Below are 18,401 nucleotides of genomic sequence, written 5' to 3'. Positions count from 1 at the left end.
TCTCTCCCTGGTGCACAGGGTCTCATCACTCTGCTCTCTTTCTCTGTTCAAACTTCTCATGGGATCTCAGCTACTTCAACATTTGCTTACTTTTACATGGAGGCCTTTGCTGAAACAAGTCATCTCCCCATGCTTTTCAATGCCTTATAGGGAAAAAGAGAGCCTGATGTATCAATGACATCCTTCTCCATAGCTTTAGCAGAGGATTTCAACCCCAAGATCAAGGCATCTCCTCATCCCTCCCATCTGGGACTCAACTTCCTCTTCACTGATCCTGGTGTCTTCATGTTGCTCCTCTGTGTGCCTGCCCTGTGTCCTTTTCTCTCAGTGGAGGGAGGATGGCAGCACTGGCAGAGTCAATATCTGCCCGGGGCTGCAGATGGTTCCGTGAGCCCGGCCGGGCTTGGTGGATATTTCTAATTTTGGCCATGGTTCCTGGACATGAAGACCAGTTCTTTTCCATAGGAATGAAGGAACAGAGCCCCACTGTTTTAGGGGCAAATGAGAGGTTACCACCAGAGGACAAGGCCAGCCAGAGCTGCCAGATTCTGTTCTTAGAGATACCCTTGAATATAGGAAATTTTTTAGGCAGAGTGTCAGTTTTGGCAATGGGCATCTGAAAAGACAGATGGTTCTTTTCCATACAAAGGAGAACACGGAGCCCCATTGCTCCAGGAGCTGGTGAGAGGCAGGCATTGACATCCCAAGATCAGCCAGACCTGTCAGGTGGCCCCTGGGAGGCCAAGCCAGCCAGACCTGGTCCATGTTCCCTCGCTTCCATGGGGCCCCACAGTGTCCCAATGGTCCCTTGCTTCCAGGAGGCCCTGAGGTGTCACAATGCCCCCTTGGTGACACCAGGCCCTGAAGGGTCGGAATGGTCTCCGTGGTTCCATCAGGCCCCACAGAGTCATAATGGTCTCTGGGTCCATGAAGCCCCGCGGTGTCACCATGGCCCCTTGGTTCCATGGGCTCCAGTGGTGCCACAATGATCCCCTTGGTTCCATGAGGTGCCCACAGTGTCACAGTGATCTCCATGGGAAGGAAAGAACCGAGCTCCAGTGTGGCAAGGGGCAGCCAGATTTGATGGTACTGGCAGATTTTGGCTTGGAGCAACCCTTGGATATAGGGAATTTTGGAGGTGGAACCCCAATTTCAGCCATTTCTGTGTAGATAAGAAGGATGGTTCTTTTCCATAGGAAGGAAAGCACAGACCTTGTGTTTCAAAACAGAAGAGGAGAGAGGTGGCTCCTGAGAGGCTGAACCAACCAGACCTGTTTGTCCTGGCAGCTTTTATCATATGGAATTTGGGAGGAGGAATTTCAATTTTGACCATGGACCCCTTGAGAAGAAAGAAGGTTCGCTTCCATTCGAAGGAAGGCACAGAGCCCCAGTGTTTCGAGGCAGGTGAGAGGCAGCTCCCAAGAGGCCAAGGGCAGCCAGACCTGTCTGTCCTGGCAGCTTTCACTTGAGAGCAATCCTTGGATGTACAGAGTTTTGGAGGTGGAATCCCAGTTTTGGCCACAGGTGCCTGGTCAGGATGGAAGGTTTTTCCCTATAGAAATAAAAAACACGAAATCCAAGTGCTCTGGAAGAAGATGAGAGGTGGGCACCCTTAGGCCAAGCCAGCCAGACCTGACTCTCCTGGAACCTTTTGTCTAGGGGCTGTCCTTCGACACAGGGCATTTTGGAGGTGGAATCTCAGTTTTGGCTGTGGGTGCCTGGACAGGAAGAGAAGTTCTTTTCATTAGGAAGGAAAGCACAGAGCCCCGGTGTTTCAGTGGCAGATGAGTGCCAGCCCTCAGGAAGCCAAGGCCAGCCAGACTTGTCAGTCCGGGCAGCTTTTGTCTTGGGAGCTATCCTTGGATATAGGGAATTCTGGAGGCAGATCCCGAGTTTTGGCCATGGGTGCCTGGTCAAGAAGTGTCGCTATAGGACACGAGAATGCACAACGCGAGCCACCTGCTATCTTGCAAGGTAAAAGAGAAAGTTTATTTTCTGACTCCAACTTTTATACTTCTCCAAAGGTGACAGTGGATTGGAGAGTGAATGGGCCACCTCTCCAAAGACATTGGACAAAGCACTAGTACATCAAGTCTCTCCACCCCCATGGAGGAATGCAAAACAACACGTTATTTACAGAAACTGTGTGGGAAAGTTTCCCAATAGAATGTAAACTCAGAAGGCTTTAGAAAACTCAAGAATCAGGGCAACATCTCACCCTTTTTAGTTTAAAAGAAAAGGAAAAATGAATAACGTTCAGTGTCTGTTCATGGAGGAATCATCAGAGTGATCACCCACCGTCATCTTCAACTGAGTCATCACTCGATGATCCATCCATTTGATGACTTTCAGTTTGGTCACGGCTTCTATGTTGCCCGTTTGTCGGATTCTGTCTCTGCGGTTGCAGATCAAGACAAACACACCTTGAAGGTACCCAGCGTACCCCAGTATCTGTGGATACACAAGCATACCCGCGCCCCGAAGCGATAAGGTCATAGGGACCTTCCCATTGTTTAGTGACTAAATTCCGCACTCGAACTTTTGCTCGAGGCTGATGTGCCTCGTCTGCAGCCTGCAATGAGAGATGATGATTTAAAATGACAGGGTTATTTGAATTCTGCTGCACTGTAAGATGATTGATGGTGTACAATGCTTTCTCCAACCGACTGTGCGGGGTCTCACCCTGCATTCCCCATTTTTGTTTTTGAAGAACCCGCTTCAGAGTACCATGAGCGCGTTCTACAATAGCTTGGCCGGTTGGAGAATGGGGGATACCAAACTTGTGTGACACACCCCACAACTGCAGGAACTGCCGCACCTGCTGCGATGCATAAGCAGGACCATTGTCGGTTTTCACAGCAGAAGGTATGCCCAGAATGGCAAAGGCCTGCCTCCAGTGGGCAATGACATCACGAGCCTTTTCTCCAGTGTGAGCGGAAGCCCACATCGCAGAGGAGAACGTGTCCACCGTGACATGCACATACTTGAGCTGGCCAAACTCGGCAATCTGGGTGACATCAGTCTGCCAAAGCTCCAAGGCCCTAAGGCCTCTAGGGTTTACCCCTGCTGGTAGAGGCGGAGCAAGTGCATGGCAGTCGTCACAGGACTCAACAATGCCACGAGCCTCTGTTGGCGTCAGCTGAAACTGCTTCTGCAGAGTATGTGCATTCTGATGGAAAAACCCATGTGATGCCTTGGCCTGTGCGAGTGTATCAGGCTGGGGTGCTACCCACGCCGGATTAGCCAACTTGTCAGCTCTCGCGTTACCTTCTGCTACAAACCCTGGTAAATTGGTGTGACTTCTCACATGCAGAACGTAAAACGGATGAACCCGGGCCTGAATAGCACACCACAAGGTCTTCAGTAAATGAAACAAGGCAGGGTTACTGACCTCCTTCAAAACTGAGTGACCCAACCGCTGTGCGATGTCAGCCACATAGGCAGAATCCGTGACCAAATTGAAAGGTTCCTGGGAAAATCTCTCAAATGCCATAACAGCGGCCCTCAACTCAACCACTTGGGCCGACCCATCCTGATGACCTTTCAGAACCTTCCACTCAGCTCCATCCTTCCAAGTAACAATGGCCTTTCCTGTTTTCCCCAAACCGGGAGTAAAGACGGTGGGTCCTTGCACGGGTTCCTGATTATTTTTGGGCTGCAAAGAGATCTGCATAGATTTTGCCACCTGCAGTAGCTTGTGGCTGGGCAAATGATAAGTGATCTGCCCTGAAAAATTTTCTAGAGCACATTGCAGGGACACACAGTGTGCAAAGCTCCAGTCAAAGTCCTCCCGGGATATCGGGAGTATGATCTTTGCAGGATCCGCACCCATCAATTGCAAACACCGTTGCCGGCATTTGATTATCAACCGAGCAATCAACTCAGCCAATGTCGTTGCCGTCTTCTGTGGCTGATGGGGCAGGAAAACCCATTCCAAGATGTGCAAGGGATCGGACCATTTGTCACTCCATTGACCAATGATACCTGTGGGATGTGAATCTGGAGTGGTAACGAACACAGTGACATCAACGGAAAGATCAATGCGATAAACCTGACGGGCAGAAACAGCCTGCTGAACCTCCTCCAGCACCTGACGTGCCTCAGGGGTCAATGTGCGAGGTGATTTTAAATCAGAGTCTCCTTTCAACAGATCATACACAGGAGACAGTTGTGCATCGGTTAGTCCCAAGTATGGACGTAACCAGGTGATGACACCCATCAGTTTTTGAACATCATTCAGTGTCTTCACCGAGTGTGCAAATTGCACCTCCTGGTGTTGGATTGTCCGTTCCAGAATTTTGACCCCCAAATACTTCCAAGGAGGTTGCTGTTGAACCTTTTCTGGAGCCACCTGCAGCCCATGAGCATGCAAAGCATCGAGCAACCGAGGCTGAATCCTCAGCAGCTCATCCTGAGTGGACACAGCCACCAAGATGTCGTCCATATAATGATACAGACGTGCATCAGGAAACTGCTTGCGAACTCCAGACAAGGCACGGGCCACATACCATTGGCATATGACCGGGGAATTGCGCATCCCCTATGGCAGAACTTTCCATTGATATCGCTGTGCAGGCTCATCATTGTCAATTGCTGGCACCGTGAAGGCAAATTTCGGTCTGTCATTGGGATGCAAAGGAATTGTAAAGAAACAATCCTTCAAATCCACTATGAAGATCGGCCAGCCTGCAGGAAGCATGGTAGGCGATGGCATGCCCGCCTGCAATGTTCCCTTGCCTTCCATGACAGCATTGACCTTCCGGAGGTCCTGTAACAACCTCCATTTCCCAGACTTCTTTTTGATGCAGAAAACAGGGGTGTTCCAGGGACTGTTAGAAGGCTCCAGACGACCCTGGTCCACCTGCTCCTGCACCAATTTCCGAAGGGCGATCAGTTTATCTTGAGGGAGGGGCCACTGGTTTTCCCAAACAGGTGTATCCACCAGCCACCATATAGGAGGCGTAGAACACTCTGCGCCCTTCGCTGCAGTGGCCCCCATCAAAAACCCATCCCAATGCGCACCCCCCACGCAGATAGAACATCCCTCCCCCAGAGGTTAGCAGGAGAAGAAGTAACATAAGGCCTAATCCAGGCCGTCTGTCCCTCTGGGTTTGTGACCAGCACAGGCCGTTGGCTCACATAACACTGTGCTGTTCCCCCCAGGCCCGCAACAGACGTCTCCGCTGGATCCAGGGAACAGTCCGGAGGCCAGGCGGCAAGGGAGAGAACCGTGACATCAGCGCCGCTGTCAAGGAGCCCGCGCAGGCGGATCTCTGACGGTGTCGCATCAGGGATGGAGAGGGTACACAGCATCTCGGGACGGTCTTTGGTCAGGACAGCAGTCCAGTGAACTTGAGGCGGCCCAGTGGATCCAAAACCGCCATCACCTCGCAACCGGTCAGTCGTCCTGTGAACAGAAGACTTAAAAGGCACAAGTTGAGCAAGCCGTGTCCCTTTTGGGATCGTAACAGGGGGTGTGGGTGTGGAAACCATTGCACAAATCTGCCCTGTGAAGTCTGCATCAATGAGACCCAGGTGCACAATGACGGCCTGAAGGGTGGCACTAGACCTCCCCATGAGGAAGACGCTCATGCCTTCACCCAAGGGACCAAAGGCGTCCAGGGGAACCTTGTGCACCTTGCAAGAGTCTAACACGACTGTTGCTGCTGTGCAGACATCCACACCTGCTGACCCGCAGGTGCTGGCGACAAGCTGGCCGAGCAGACCTCCATGGGCTCTGGGGTCTGGAGAGGAACTTGTGTCTGAGCGCGCCCCCCTTCGCGCTCCGCTTCCCGTTTCCCGGGCCCGGGAGTGCTTGGCCATTAACATGAACAGTTGCCTTGCAAACATCTGCAGGGTGGCCTGGTCTTCCGCATCGGCCACACACATACGAGGGAATTTTTCCTTTCTGTGCTTTCTTCCCCTGTTTGGTGCTCGCCTGAGCAGCACCCCAGGGCTGCTGCCAGGCCTGCGGTGCTGCCCAGACCGGCTGTGCAGCAGCAGCCCAAGCATCCACCTTCCGAACCGAGGGGCCTAGGTCTGCACAGGCCGCTGCCATCTGTGAAAGTGTAGCCCCTTCAGGAAGAGCCTGTATGACTCTTGCATTCTGCGTTGCAGTGGATCCTAGCAAATCTCGCAAGGACCATTCGCCTTAGCTCAGGTTCTACCACCTGCCGCTCCACCGAGGCAGTCAACCTCGATGCAAAGTCCATGAATGACTCATCGGTAAAGCCAGGGAATCTCAGAAAAACGGGAAACTGGACAAGACAAACGCACATCCAATCAATATGATTAATGCAACGTTCTCCGTTTATTCAAGATCAGGCGGTAGTTTATATAAGCTTCTACATAGTTTACAGAAACAAAGACACTCTAATTGGTAGGCTAACATTGTTTACCTTTTCCTTAAAACGGTCTACACTTTACACCATAAAACCTATACTAGTTCACACCCAGTGGTCCCCACAACACCTTAAGACTATTTTCTATCTGCGCCACAAGCTCTGAATTTCTAACTGCGTCAGAGGCTTTGAAGGCCCCACCAGGCCTCAATCTGAGGCCTAGACTGGAGTAGCTCAACTTTCACAATTCATGTCCTCTTTCTCTCAAAAATGCTGCAACAATTCCCTCTTTTTCTTTTTGAGCTACTCAGGCTGGAGTGAAGGCGCAATGAACTAATTTTTGCACACACTGTAAAAAACACGGTATAACAATTAAAAAAACTATAAAGATAAAAAAAGTACAATACCAAAACAAATTAAGTCTTTGACCCAGCCAGAAAAACCTAAAGAATTGAGCCAGTTATCAAATGAAGTGTCCATTTGGAGAACACTGCGTTTGGCTCGTTGAGTCTTCTGAGGCAATTCGAGAACCTGATGTATGGTGGGAACAAAAAGTGGCAACCTACCGATATAACATGGGCCTCCCCTAGCATTTTGAGGGACTGCTGACCAGGCTCGGTCCCCACAAATGAGGAAGGTTCCTGGGGGCAGTTTTCCTGCACTACGTCTTGGAGTCGAATTGTTACAATATTCTAAATAGTTGTAATACAATGGTGATCTGGGAGACAACCAAGTGTTGTCATCTGTCAATTTTCCATTTTCTTGAGTTAGTTTGGTAGCTAAAATCCAAATATCAAACAGTAATTTCCTGGGACAGAACCCAAAAGACCAAATTCTTGAAAACTGTCATCAGTAAATTTAAGGTTTTGCACAAATGCAACAGCTTGCGCTCCCAGAGTGCTATTTAAATTTATTTGAGCTCAGGTCCAAGTCTTGAACTCTGCCATGGGACCCAACAAGACTCCAAATTAAACAAGTACGAAATAAAAACATTGAGGCCCACCACATTCTTCTCAGGTTCTTGAATGCCCTGTCTAACATAAGAAAACAATCTTAATTCTAAACATAAACTATAATTTCTAATAAACTAACTTCTGATAAAACTAACTTCACACTTATAATATTTCAACTTATTTTTCTGTACTCTACAAAATTAATTTTCATCAGAACTGGATTCATCAGGGATGTTCCAGGCAAACTGTTGTTGTTCACGTTGTTATCACTGCGGGTTGATATCTTTTTCATCTATTTTAAAAATTCTGCTTCTGCCTTTTCGTATCAATGCAGCAAGAGCATCTGTCCTGCCCAGACGTCTTGGTTGGACGGGTAAAAACACTCACTCAAGTAGAATTGCTGTTGATCCACGTTGGGACCTCCCTCTTTTTCTTTTGCCATTGAAAGACAATGGCAAGATGAACAGAAAAATCACAGGCATTACTAAAACTTATTAAAACTTAGTAAAAAAAAAATTCTATAACATCATTAAAAACACACTTATAAAAAAAGACTCAAAGCCCACGATCTTCTGTGGGTGAAACACAAATCTTTGCACAATCCACTTTTGCTGTGCATCCTCTGATCCACTTGTGGAGAGATCAGTGCCCTCTTGCAATTGATAAGTTCCACATTCTTCACTGAAATCCATCTAGATTCTGCACCTGCTAAAACACAAACAAACCCAACACCCCCACAGGGACTGGAGGGTCCTCTCTCAATTCTGTTCCCTAAAACTTGCATGAAGAAATGGAAATATCAACATCTTTGTTATAAACATGAAAAACCATTAAGAACAAAACAATGCACATAGTAAAGAAACTAACAACAAATAAAAATCAATCAGATAATACACAATCAATATTACATATAAAATCACAGTTACCAAGTGCTACACTATCAAATTGTCATCCCAGAGTCTGCAGCAGCTGAAAAACCTTAAAACAACAGAGATTTGGATAAAACATGTCCGGATCATGTCTGTCCAAACTCCTTTTGAGGCTCAGCTGTCCTGTATGGTCAAATTGTCAAGCTAAAAGGACTTGAATACTTTTTTGATGCAGAAAACACCTGGATCAATCACACCATCCACGTAGAGCCAGAGCCTGGCCAGAGCTCGAACTCTAATTGGAGGATATGTTTAAAACAAAAGTCTTAAAAATAACAGTTATAAGTGAAAAACCTTATTATTAACAATTTATCAAAACATCAAATAATTGAACCTGTCTAAAATTTCTTTTTAAAACAAAAATTCTCTAAATACAACAAACCTTTTCTTCAAAAATCTGAAAATTTGAAGTCTGAAATCTTGAACCAGAACTTGGACTATAAATTTTTAAAAGAAGATGAACTGCAGCTGCATAGAAGATTGAATAAAGAAAACACATGAGTAGTTAAAAAATCAAACACACAGGATCCTGAAAAATACATCTTACAATCAAGCACCTAAAAAAAAACCCCAATAAAACATATGAAAACTGACTGTAAATATTAAAACAACACCTCAATATCTTAACATCTTAATAATAATTCTTATCACAAAAATCAGACAACTTACATTATATGATCAACCTATCAACAAGAAATGTTTAAAATAGTTTAAAACAATCTTTTCAAAGCATTCATATAACATTAGTAACAATCACTACTTATCATTACCTATAAAAACTTGACAATTATGATTTATCTTTTTATCTATAAAAACTCAAAACCAGAAATTGTGAACACAATGCCAACATTCCATCTGACTGACTTTTCTCAAATCTTTGTTTTCAAAGACATTTTTGGCAATTAAATCATGATTAACATTTCTATCTTTCATCCACATTGTATTTGAAATAACTTTGATTTGCATAATGTCCATCCCTCTTGGCATCTTGGAAAACACTCGGTACTGCTATACTTTTTCATTATGTCTTCTGACTCGGGCGAGGAATTGAAAAAATTCTGTTGAAATTTTTGCTGTAGTGTTGCCATCTCGCCATCAGTGGCATTGCTGCTCTCGGCGTTGTTGTTACCGTGGCACCCAGGCTGTGCAGCGTCTCCGCCGCCATTGCTGGGTGCTGCGGGGAGATGAGGGGGCGGCGCCGTCTCCCTCCATCCTTGCTGCGTCACTGTGAGGACGGGAGAGGAGATGCCCCTGCCGCAGCCGCGCCCCGCCTGCTCCGACTCCAGCGCGGCCGAGCCCCCGGGAACGCCCATCTCCCTCCTCGCGCTGTTGCTCAGTAACAAGGAGCCTTCTGTCTCTCTGCTGAAGTCCGCTGCGCCCCGGGGCTGCCTCAGGCTCGGTGCCGGCCGGCCCCGCTCTGCCTGGCCCCGCGCCCGCCGCTCCGCGCTGCCACTTCGCGCTGCCGCTTCTGCGGTCCGCCCGGGCGGCTGGCCGGTGCTTACTGCCGCACCCTGCTGCTCTCCGCCACAGCCCGTTGCCTTAGTTCTGCCAACCCGTTCCACAAGGGACGAGGAAGGGCTTTCTGTAACTTTTTCTTGCCTTTGTATCTTGTTTTGTGATCGCTTGTTTCTGCTACAATTGACATGCCGCGCTGGGTTGCTCGCCGCCGCTGCCGCTGCTGCGGAGGGGCGAGGGGCCAGCACTGCTTCTCTCCCGCCTCCGCGTTCTATCACTGCATCCCAAAGCAGCTGCCCCAGCTCTTGCCATTCGATTTTACTAAAAATCAGCGAAGGCTTTTGCAGTTTGCCTTTGTTTCTTGCCCACAGAACCAACTGTTCCAAATTGGCTTCTTTAACTTTTTTAGCTCTCTTTGAGAGAATATGAAAGAGAAGCTGTACGGAAGCCTGGAGATCCCTATCCAAATCAAGCCCTTTAAATTGCCTCCGTCTGAGAAAGGAGGTGAAAAGGTTATATGCTGCTTGCCTATCCATTACTCACGTCAGCGCTGTTGCAGCCCCTCTAGGCTTCGGCAGCACGTATCGGCTGAGCTCACCGCTGTGGTCACTCAGGGCGCGGCACCAGGTAGTGGAGCTTAATCGCCGTCCGTCTAGCTGCGGGACCCGACCCCAACACAAACGTCTCACAGATCCAGGCGGGGGGATCCCATCCGTTCGGGCTCCAGATGTTGGTGAGATTGTCGCGGGAGACAAGCCTCATGCTGTCATGATCAACAAGTCTCAGTTTATTGGGGTCGATTACAGTTTCTTAATACAAGCACTCATTAACTCATACATATTGCAAAAGCGAAGCTCAGGATTGGTTACCTTTCTATTAACACATATATCTCTTTGCAATAAGCCTTGCAGTTACTGCTTCTTTATTAACGAGACACCTGTATGCTCAAGGTTGTTAGGAGATATTTGTTTCTCAAGGTTGTTTTCACGCTAGAAGTCACGTATTCTCACACTCTCATCAACTTAACTCTTTCATGTCCCTTGCTGCGCAGCCATTCTATTCAGCTGAACTCTCGACAAAACAAAGCCCATGTCTAGGTTTGAAAAGACAGGAGTCTGTGAAGGAAGGCAAAAGCCTCCTGTGAAATGGAAAAGGTAAAACCTGTCCCTCCGAATTACCACAATTTAACAAAAGGCTCTCAGGCAAAGATATGGGAATGGGAATAACAGTTCTTTACCAGGAAAAAAAACTAAATAAAAATAATAATTTAAAAAATGCAATTAGTACAAATGAAACTAGTGATGGAGGCAGAAACCTGACACCCTGAGGAGTCAGGGTGTTGGTAGTAGTCCAGTTAAAATGGTGGCTGCTCCTCCTGGAGTGGCAGATGAAATGCTGCTGAAGTGGTGATCTCTAGAAGGGTGGAGTTTTCTCTGAAGGTCTGGTAGTAGTTGGGCCTGGTCTTCCTCTAGGAATTCAGCAGAGAAGAAGCTGGTGGGATGAGGTTCTGGGGGTCCTGGTGGGCACTGGAAGGGAGTTTGGGGGTACTGGGTGTCACTGGGAGGGACTAGAGTGAGCCTGGAGGAGCTGGATGGAGATTGGGGATGGAAAAGCAGAGATTGGGATGAGGTTGGTTGTGCTGGAAAGAGACTGGGAGGCATTTGGGTGAGTCCTGGTGGGGCTGAGAAGGGACTGGGAGAGGGTTTAGGCGTACTGGGGTGGTGGGGGGAGACTGGAAGGGGGTTGTGGGATTCTAAAAGGGATGGGAGATGCTTTGGTGGGTCCTGGGGAGGTGAGGAAGGGATCATGGCAAGTTTTGGGGGGTCCTGGGTGGACTGGGAGCAATCAGGAGGGTGCTTGGAGAGGCTTGGGGTGTCTGTGAGAGGTTTTGGGGGGGTCCTGATGCCTGCAGGCCTCCCAGAGATGCCGCTGGACGCCACCAGCAGCAAGATGCAGACGGGGATCAGGGACTACGAGTTGGGCTTTGTCTCCCTGGTGCTGGGGCTCGGCTTCTACCTGTGCAAGTGGGTCAAGGGGGGTCCGGGGGGTCATGTCCCCTCTCCCCAAGACTGTGGGTGCTCCACCTGGGGCCCCCAGCCCGGTGTCAACCCTGTTTCTCTGCCCACAGATCTCCTGAGCTGCCGGCGGCCGCAGAGCTTCCCTGTGGCCTCGGGCCCAGCCGGGATCCCCCACTCCATCCCCACGATGATTTTGGGGGGGTCCTGTGTACCCCCAGCCCTGCTGTCACTCTGCCCCTGCCCGCCTGCTCCCAGTGTTCCCAGTAACGCTTCCCAGTTAAACCCAGCCCAGTTTATGGGGGCACTGGGGAGGGACTTGGGGGGACCCCACGGCGGGGCCGGCACTGGGCAGGGAGGGCGGGGTCCGGGTGGGGAACACTGCCTGCTGCGGGTCTGCCCGGCAACTGCTGAGTCATCAGCGCCGCTCTCTCTGATTGGCTGACTCTTGTCCACCGCATTCTCTCATTGGCTGAGGAGAGGCCCGGGAGTGCAGAGAAGGAACGGGAGAGATCCCGCCCCGAGCAGCGGCACGGGGACAACAGACCCAGCCCGGGCACAGGGAGGGAATTTATTACCAACCAAACCACGGCAGCACGAGGAGAAGGGAAAGAAATCCCTCCAACACCTTCCCCCCACCCAACGGGGATCACCCACAACAGGGTTATCCACCAGGGAGAGACGGGGACATCCGAGATTAGACCAAAGCCAATTTTATTGTGTGTACCAGGTGTTTATACAGGGATTTCCTTGTATGGTGCTTATATAGGGCTCTGTTTTTGGTAACAATTTCCCATTGGTTACACATTCCTCATGACATGACATCACCTGGTAACATTATTTTATCACAAAGTCTCACACCACGTTGCTCGGTCACTCCTTGCCCAGGGAGACTTAAACTGTGTTGGTGTCTCCCACAGTTTCTGCTCAGTCGGGCCTCAGATATCGGGCCCCTTTATCAGCTCCATTGCTTTACTCTCTGTTTTATTCCCCATACGGGGGCACCAGGGCTCTGCCCAACGGGGGTCACTGGGGATCATCCAGCCCGGATCCTCCCATGGGGGATGGAGCTGGAGCAGCGCACCAAGCTCTTCCCTCACTCTCTTCCCTCACTCCAAGCTCTTCCCTCACTCTCTTCCCTCACTCCAAGCTCTTCCCTCACTCGGGGCACTCACAGGGCTTCCCTTAGTGGTGCCTCCGTTGGTGCTGGGTCAAAGCTGAGCTCTGTGAGAAGCTCTTCCCACACTTCCCACACTTGTAGGGCCTCTCCCCAGTGTGGATGCGCTGGTGCACGGTGAGGTCGGAGTTGTGCTTGAAGCCCTTCCCACAGTCGGGGCAGCGGAAGGGCCTCTCCTCTGTGTGAATCCGCTCATGTCTGAGGAGATCAGAGCTGGTCCGAAACCTCTTCCCACACTGGGGACACTCGTAGGGTCTCTCCCCAGTGTGGATGTGCTGGTGTTTTCTCAGGCCTGAGCTCCACCCAAAGCTCTTCCCACATTCCAAACATTTATAAGGGCCTTCCCTGGTGTGGATCACCTGGTGCTCAATCAGGCCAGACCTCTGTCTGAAACCCTTCCCACACTTCACACACTTGTAGGGCCTCTCCCCGGTGTGGATGCGGAGGTGCCTGGTGAGGTGGGAGCTTTGCTTGAAGCCCTCCCCGCAGTCGGGGCAGCGGAAGGGCCTCTCCTCTGTGTGACTCCGCTCATGTACGAGGAGATTGGAGCTGGTCCGAAACCTCTTCCCACACTCCCCACACTCGTAGGGCCTCTCCCCAGTGTGGATCCTCTGGTGCACGATCAGGTTGGAGCTCCAGCTGAAACCCTTCCCACATTCCAAGCACTTGTGGGGCTTCTCCCTGCCATGAGACTTCTCCACCAGCTCCGAGCTCCGGCTGGATCTCCGCTCGCCTTCCTGGCTCAGGGGGGCTCTTTCCTCCCGGCAGCTCCCTGGGCTGCGTTTGCAGCTCCTCCTCCTGCAGCATCTCCGAGGGTTTTTCTCCTCCTCCATCCAGCCACACCCAGGGAATGAAAAATCCTGGTTTGGGGAAAAAAACAAGAGGAGAGCACCTTGGACTGGAGGTTCCTCTTTGCTCCAGTTCATCTCAGGAAGTCATTGGGAATCTTATGTCTGTAAGAACCTCTAAAAAACACCAAGATTCAGCCCAAAAATCCCACAAAGTTCAAGATACGGATCAAAAACTCCCCAAACATCACAAGTCAGCAAAAACCTCCTCCAAAACATAAAGATTCAGCTGCCACAGAAAACCAAAGCACCAATATTTAGCCCATGAAAGCTCAGAAACACCAAGATTCACCCCTAGAAAATCCTGGATCACCCTCCACAGTCACCTGCTGCATGTGGGGGGAGAAACGCTCCTGGGGCTGGGGGGAGGCTGCAGATACAGGGAGGGGTGGAACCTTCTGCTGCTTCCTCCTTCTGCTCCTCCTCCTCCTGTGTCCCTACTCTTCCTCACACTCCTCTTCCTCCTGCTATTCCTCCTTCCCCTGCACAATCCCACCTTCTCCTGCCACCTGCATCGTTTGACCATTCTGTTCCTCAAGCCTGCTTCTCCTTCCCTTCTCCTCCTGCCCCCAGGCCCAGCACCCACTGCCGGCTCCCTCTTCCCCCCAGACCCACAGCATCCCAGCCGAGGGGCAGGGATGGAGCTGGGGCAGGTCGGGCTGGGGCAGTGCTGGGCTCTCGGCCGCTCCCGCCCGCACTCGGTCCCCACTGCAGCCGCTCCCGCCAGGACAGCGCGGGGGGGCCCGGCCTTGGCGCTGCCCCACTCCCACCTCCCCAAATTCCCCTCGCGGGGGCGATGGGGCCGAGGGGGGGAGTCCAGTTAGGGAACGCTCAGAGGGCCAGGGAGCTGTACACAAGGGAGTGACAGGAGAAGCCATCAGTTTCAGAAAATGTTATTAATTGATGACACAGACTGTTGCTCAGCCAAGGTCCTGCTCAATTCATGAACTTCCAGAAGAACAACAAAGACTTAACAGAGCCATGAATATCATTTGCTATATAAAAGCAGGAAGCATATTAAGGGAGTATGTAGTAGGTGGATTGGGAAGTCTGTAGCTCTCAAGTGCTTCAGCCAATGGGGAAAGCAGAGGGAGATGTGGCCAGGAGAATTAGGATGAAAAGGAGGCTGTGTCCTCCAGCAATTGGAGAGATCCCATGGGGAATGTCCCATGGCCTCTCCCATTTTTAGAAATGAAATTAGTTTCACAGGACTCCTCTGTCTGCTTTGTGGACAGAATCCTCTGGTGATGTCAATTTTTCCGCACACCCTGGGGCAGGGAGTGCAGCTGAAGGTGCCTCACCCACTTTGGGTGATCGGCTCCCTTGGCTGGCGGCGGCACCGGGGATTGATTGGGGACCTGGGAGTGACCAGGAGACAGACGAGTGACACATCAGGGGGGTCTGTGAAGAGTCAGCAGGGAGAGAGCACTGAAAATCTCATCAGTGAGTGCCCTGGGATCTTTGGGGAGTGAACATGGCAGGGCACCCATGGAGGGGAGAAAAGGGAAAGCCAGGGAGGGGTCCTGACCAAAGGGAGGATGATCCCAAAATGTCTCTGAAGGGTCCCTTGGGAGAATGCTGAGGTAGTTTGCACATTCCCCCAGAGGTAATTAAGGACATGGACACCCGGGAGGGGGGGGGAATAAGGGAAGGGGAGAAGGGATATGGACAACAGGGGATGGATGGTGTTGGTGTGCTGGGAAGGGATCGGGTGAAGGGGAGTGTGCAGCAATATGGTTCAGGCAAGAAGTAGCAGGAGGAATGTGTGTGGTAAGAAAAAGGATGATGGCAAAGAGGAGGAAGAGAAAAAGATTCACAACTGGCATGTTTTTAAGCAGGGTCGTATCCTCAGAATTTGCCACCTGCTACTCTCCATCCCCGGTTTCCAGGAGAGGAAAAGCAGGAGGTCAGGATGTCAGGGGTTTCTCTGTGGTGGGCAGCGGCAGCAGTGGGCGCAGAGGTGCGGGACCGGGAGCAGGGCTGGGGGCCTGTGGGGAGCTGCGGGGCCGGGCCGGGGCTGTGGGGCAGCCGGGGCTCAGCGCCGGGCGCTGCCTGAGCCCACCAGCCCCGGGCAGGGCCGGCAGTGGCCCCCGGCCCCCAGGAGGCTGCGGGACGCCCCGGCTGCTGCCCGGCCCCGGGGAGCTGCCGGCCCTGCCCGCCGGGGGGGCCGCCTTTGGACACTGCGGCAGGACAGGCACCGGCTCTGCCATCCGGGCTGTGCAGGGGACCCTGAGCACAAGGAGCAAAATAAAGCAACATCTGGGAAATGCAGAGTGCACATGGATGGATCAGGATTTTCTGTGAAGGATTTGGCTTGGGTCCCTGCAGAAAGGAAAGATTTTGCAGAAAGTTCAGCAGCTCTCAGAGGATGAGCACCCACAGGCAGTGACCGGGGCTGCAGGAGTGGCACAAGAAGGCCCTGCAGCACTTGGGCACAAAGGCACAGCAGCTGAAGGCAAGGAGGGATGAGCAAAAGGCCAAGCTGAAGGCAAAGGCCATGGCAGAGTTCCCACAGCCCCTGAGGGACCAACCCCAGGGCCCAAGGGGGCCCCAGCACCCAGGGGACGGCCTCGGCCACAAGCACCTGGCAGAGGCATTGCCCTCCTGGCCAGGGCAGAGCCCACCCAAACAGCCCCTGGGAAGGAGTCAGGGCTCCAGCTGCAGCCCACAAGGACACTGCAAGCACAGACAGCAGCACCCTCAGGAGGAGCGAGTCCGCCCCTGCATGGACATGGATTGTCAGGGCTCTCTGAGCTCCCATCCCACCGGGGACCCACCACACTGCAGCCCTGGAGAACATCCAGGCTGGGTCTGCATCCAGACGAGGCCTCTCCTGATGGACACAGGGGACTCTCCATCTACTCTGAATCTTACACCTAAGGGGGGAAAATTGGAAAGGAATGTTTTCATTATTAAGGGAATAACTGGGAACGGTGAGCTGGTATCATTTGTTCAATGAGGAGCTGTGGGGGATAGTTTGAAATAAACTAAGTTTTTTCTCTTCCTACTGTGATGGAAATTAACTAGGAAGGAATTTGATGGTGGCATTGTAATACTGTAAAAGGTGATACAGAGTCTATTGCTGCTGTACCTTTGTGCCAAATGTCTTGCAAGGCCTATGCTGAAGGGAACCCAGAGGTGTGGGCAGCCCCAGGGAAAGAGGAAAAATTTGATGTGGAGCGTCTCCAAATTACTTGGAAGCAACCAGGACAAGTGGGGGCTAAAAGCAACACCCTGTTCCAGGGGAGGGAAGGAAGGGCTCACAGCCTGGTATGGAGTCCCTGCTAAAGGCAGGGCTTTTGGAGCCAGGGATGTCTCCCTACAGCACTCCTATCCTGCCAGTCAGGGAATCAGATGGCTCCAATGAGGAGCACAAGAACAAGTGGTAGACAAAGCCTCTGTGAAATGGCTGAATTTCCTGCCAAAAAATCTTTTGAGTATCGGAAAAAGAAGTGCAAATCATAGAGAAAAAGGTTAAATTTTGGGACATAATTTGACTGATCGTTTGTGGTGGACTGACCCAGAGAGGGTCTGGGCAATCTCAGAAGTAACGTTATCCAGGACCAAAAAGGAGCTGCGACAATTGTGAGATTTAATAGAGAATTACACAGCCTGGATTGAGGATTCTCTGTTCCAGCCAGAACATTGTAGGACTTTGTAACCCCAGACAGCCTCCATGCTGTGGTATGGACAGGAGAAAGTGAATAAAACTTGAGAAAATTAAAAACAAAAAATATTAATGCCTCAGCTGTGGCTCTTCCAGACTCAGAAAAGAAATTGGAATTGTAGGTGAATGTTAAACAGGGCCATGCCAAAGGAATTCTCGGGCCAAAATGTTTCACCCAGTGGCCACAGTGGCCTCATTTTCAGCAGAATTGTGCAGCCACAGCTTCAACGGGAACTGAGGCCCAAAACCTGATGACAACAGGATCTCTACTGTTCCAGTCTGCCATCAAGTTCAAGCTTTGATAACCAAAAGAGCCTCGCAATGGATGAGCAGTGCTCGGTTATTACAGTGTGAAACTTGTTCAGTGGCACAGGAGGATTCAGAACTGAGGACAGGGGAAGGGTTTAACCCAGCCTCCTGTTTGAACAGCCCCCAGAGGGGCTGGGAAGAAACCCAGCACTGCATTCAAGTGACAGAGCTCCAGACCCAGCCTGGGGGAGATTCAGGAGACATTGCCTGGCCTGAGGCAGAAAATGTCTTTGTGGATGGCTCTTCAAGGGCAGCAGAAGGGAAAAGAGTTCCAAGACACGCTGTTATTGAGGAAAGGGAATCAGACAAAGCCCAGGTTACCCCCCATGGTCAGCTCAACCGGCACAGCTGTGTGTGCTTGTAAGAGCCGGGCACTGACATGCCCTGAGCAGGAAGGCTTCAATATCTTCTGGTGACACCATCTCACCTAATAGGGGGGCAAAAGCAATTCTGATTGCTCAGCAACCACTGGATCACTTCTTAAGGTATTTCTAAAAGAAATCATTCCAATAAAAGGCATTGAACATGAAAGAGACACAGACAGCCTAACTCATTTTACAGGAAAGAGCCTCCAGGGGGTTATGGCAGCTTTAGGAATACAATGGGACCTCCAGAACCCCTGGCACCCCCAGAGCTCACGCTGGGTACAAAGAATGAAAGGGGATGGAAAGAAACACCTTTGGAAGCTGGGGATAGAAACCAAGATG

General features: G+C 50.9%; 1 protein-coding gene across 1 annotated transcript in view; it reads right to left on the bottom strand.

Annotated features, from left to right (window-relative positions):
- The window catches only part of LOC140680877 (uncharacterized), a 359,672-nt gene that overhangs the window by 28,829 nt on the left and 312,442 nt on the right, over window positions 1-18,401 (bottom strand). Inside the window, exon 10 of the mRNA XM_072919762.1 lies at window positions 12,949-13,179. Within this exon, the coding sequence (XP_072775863.1) occupies window positions 12,949-13,179 (231 nt within the window). The remainder of the gene's footprint in view (window positions 1-12,948; window positions 13,180-18,401) is intronic.

This window comes from Taeniopygia guttata, chromosome 30 (genome assembly GCF_048771995.1).
Source record: "Taeniopygia guttata chromosome 30, bTaeGut7.mat, whole genome shotgun sequence".
NCBI classification, from domain to species: Eukaryota; Metazoa; Chordata; class Aves; order Passeriformes; family Estrildidae; genus Taeniopygia; species Taeniopygia guttata.
Note: the sequence above shows the minus strand (reverse complement) of the source record. Positions and strands in the feature narration are given on the sequence as shown.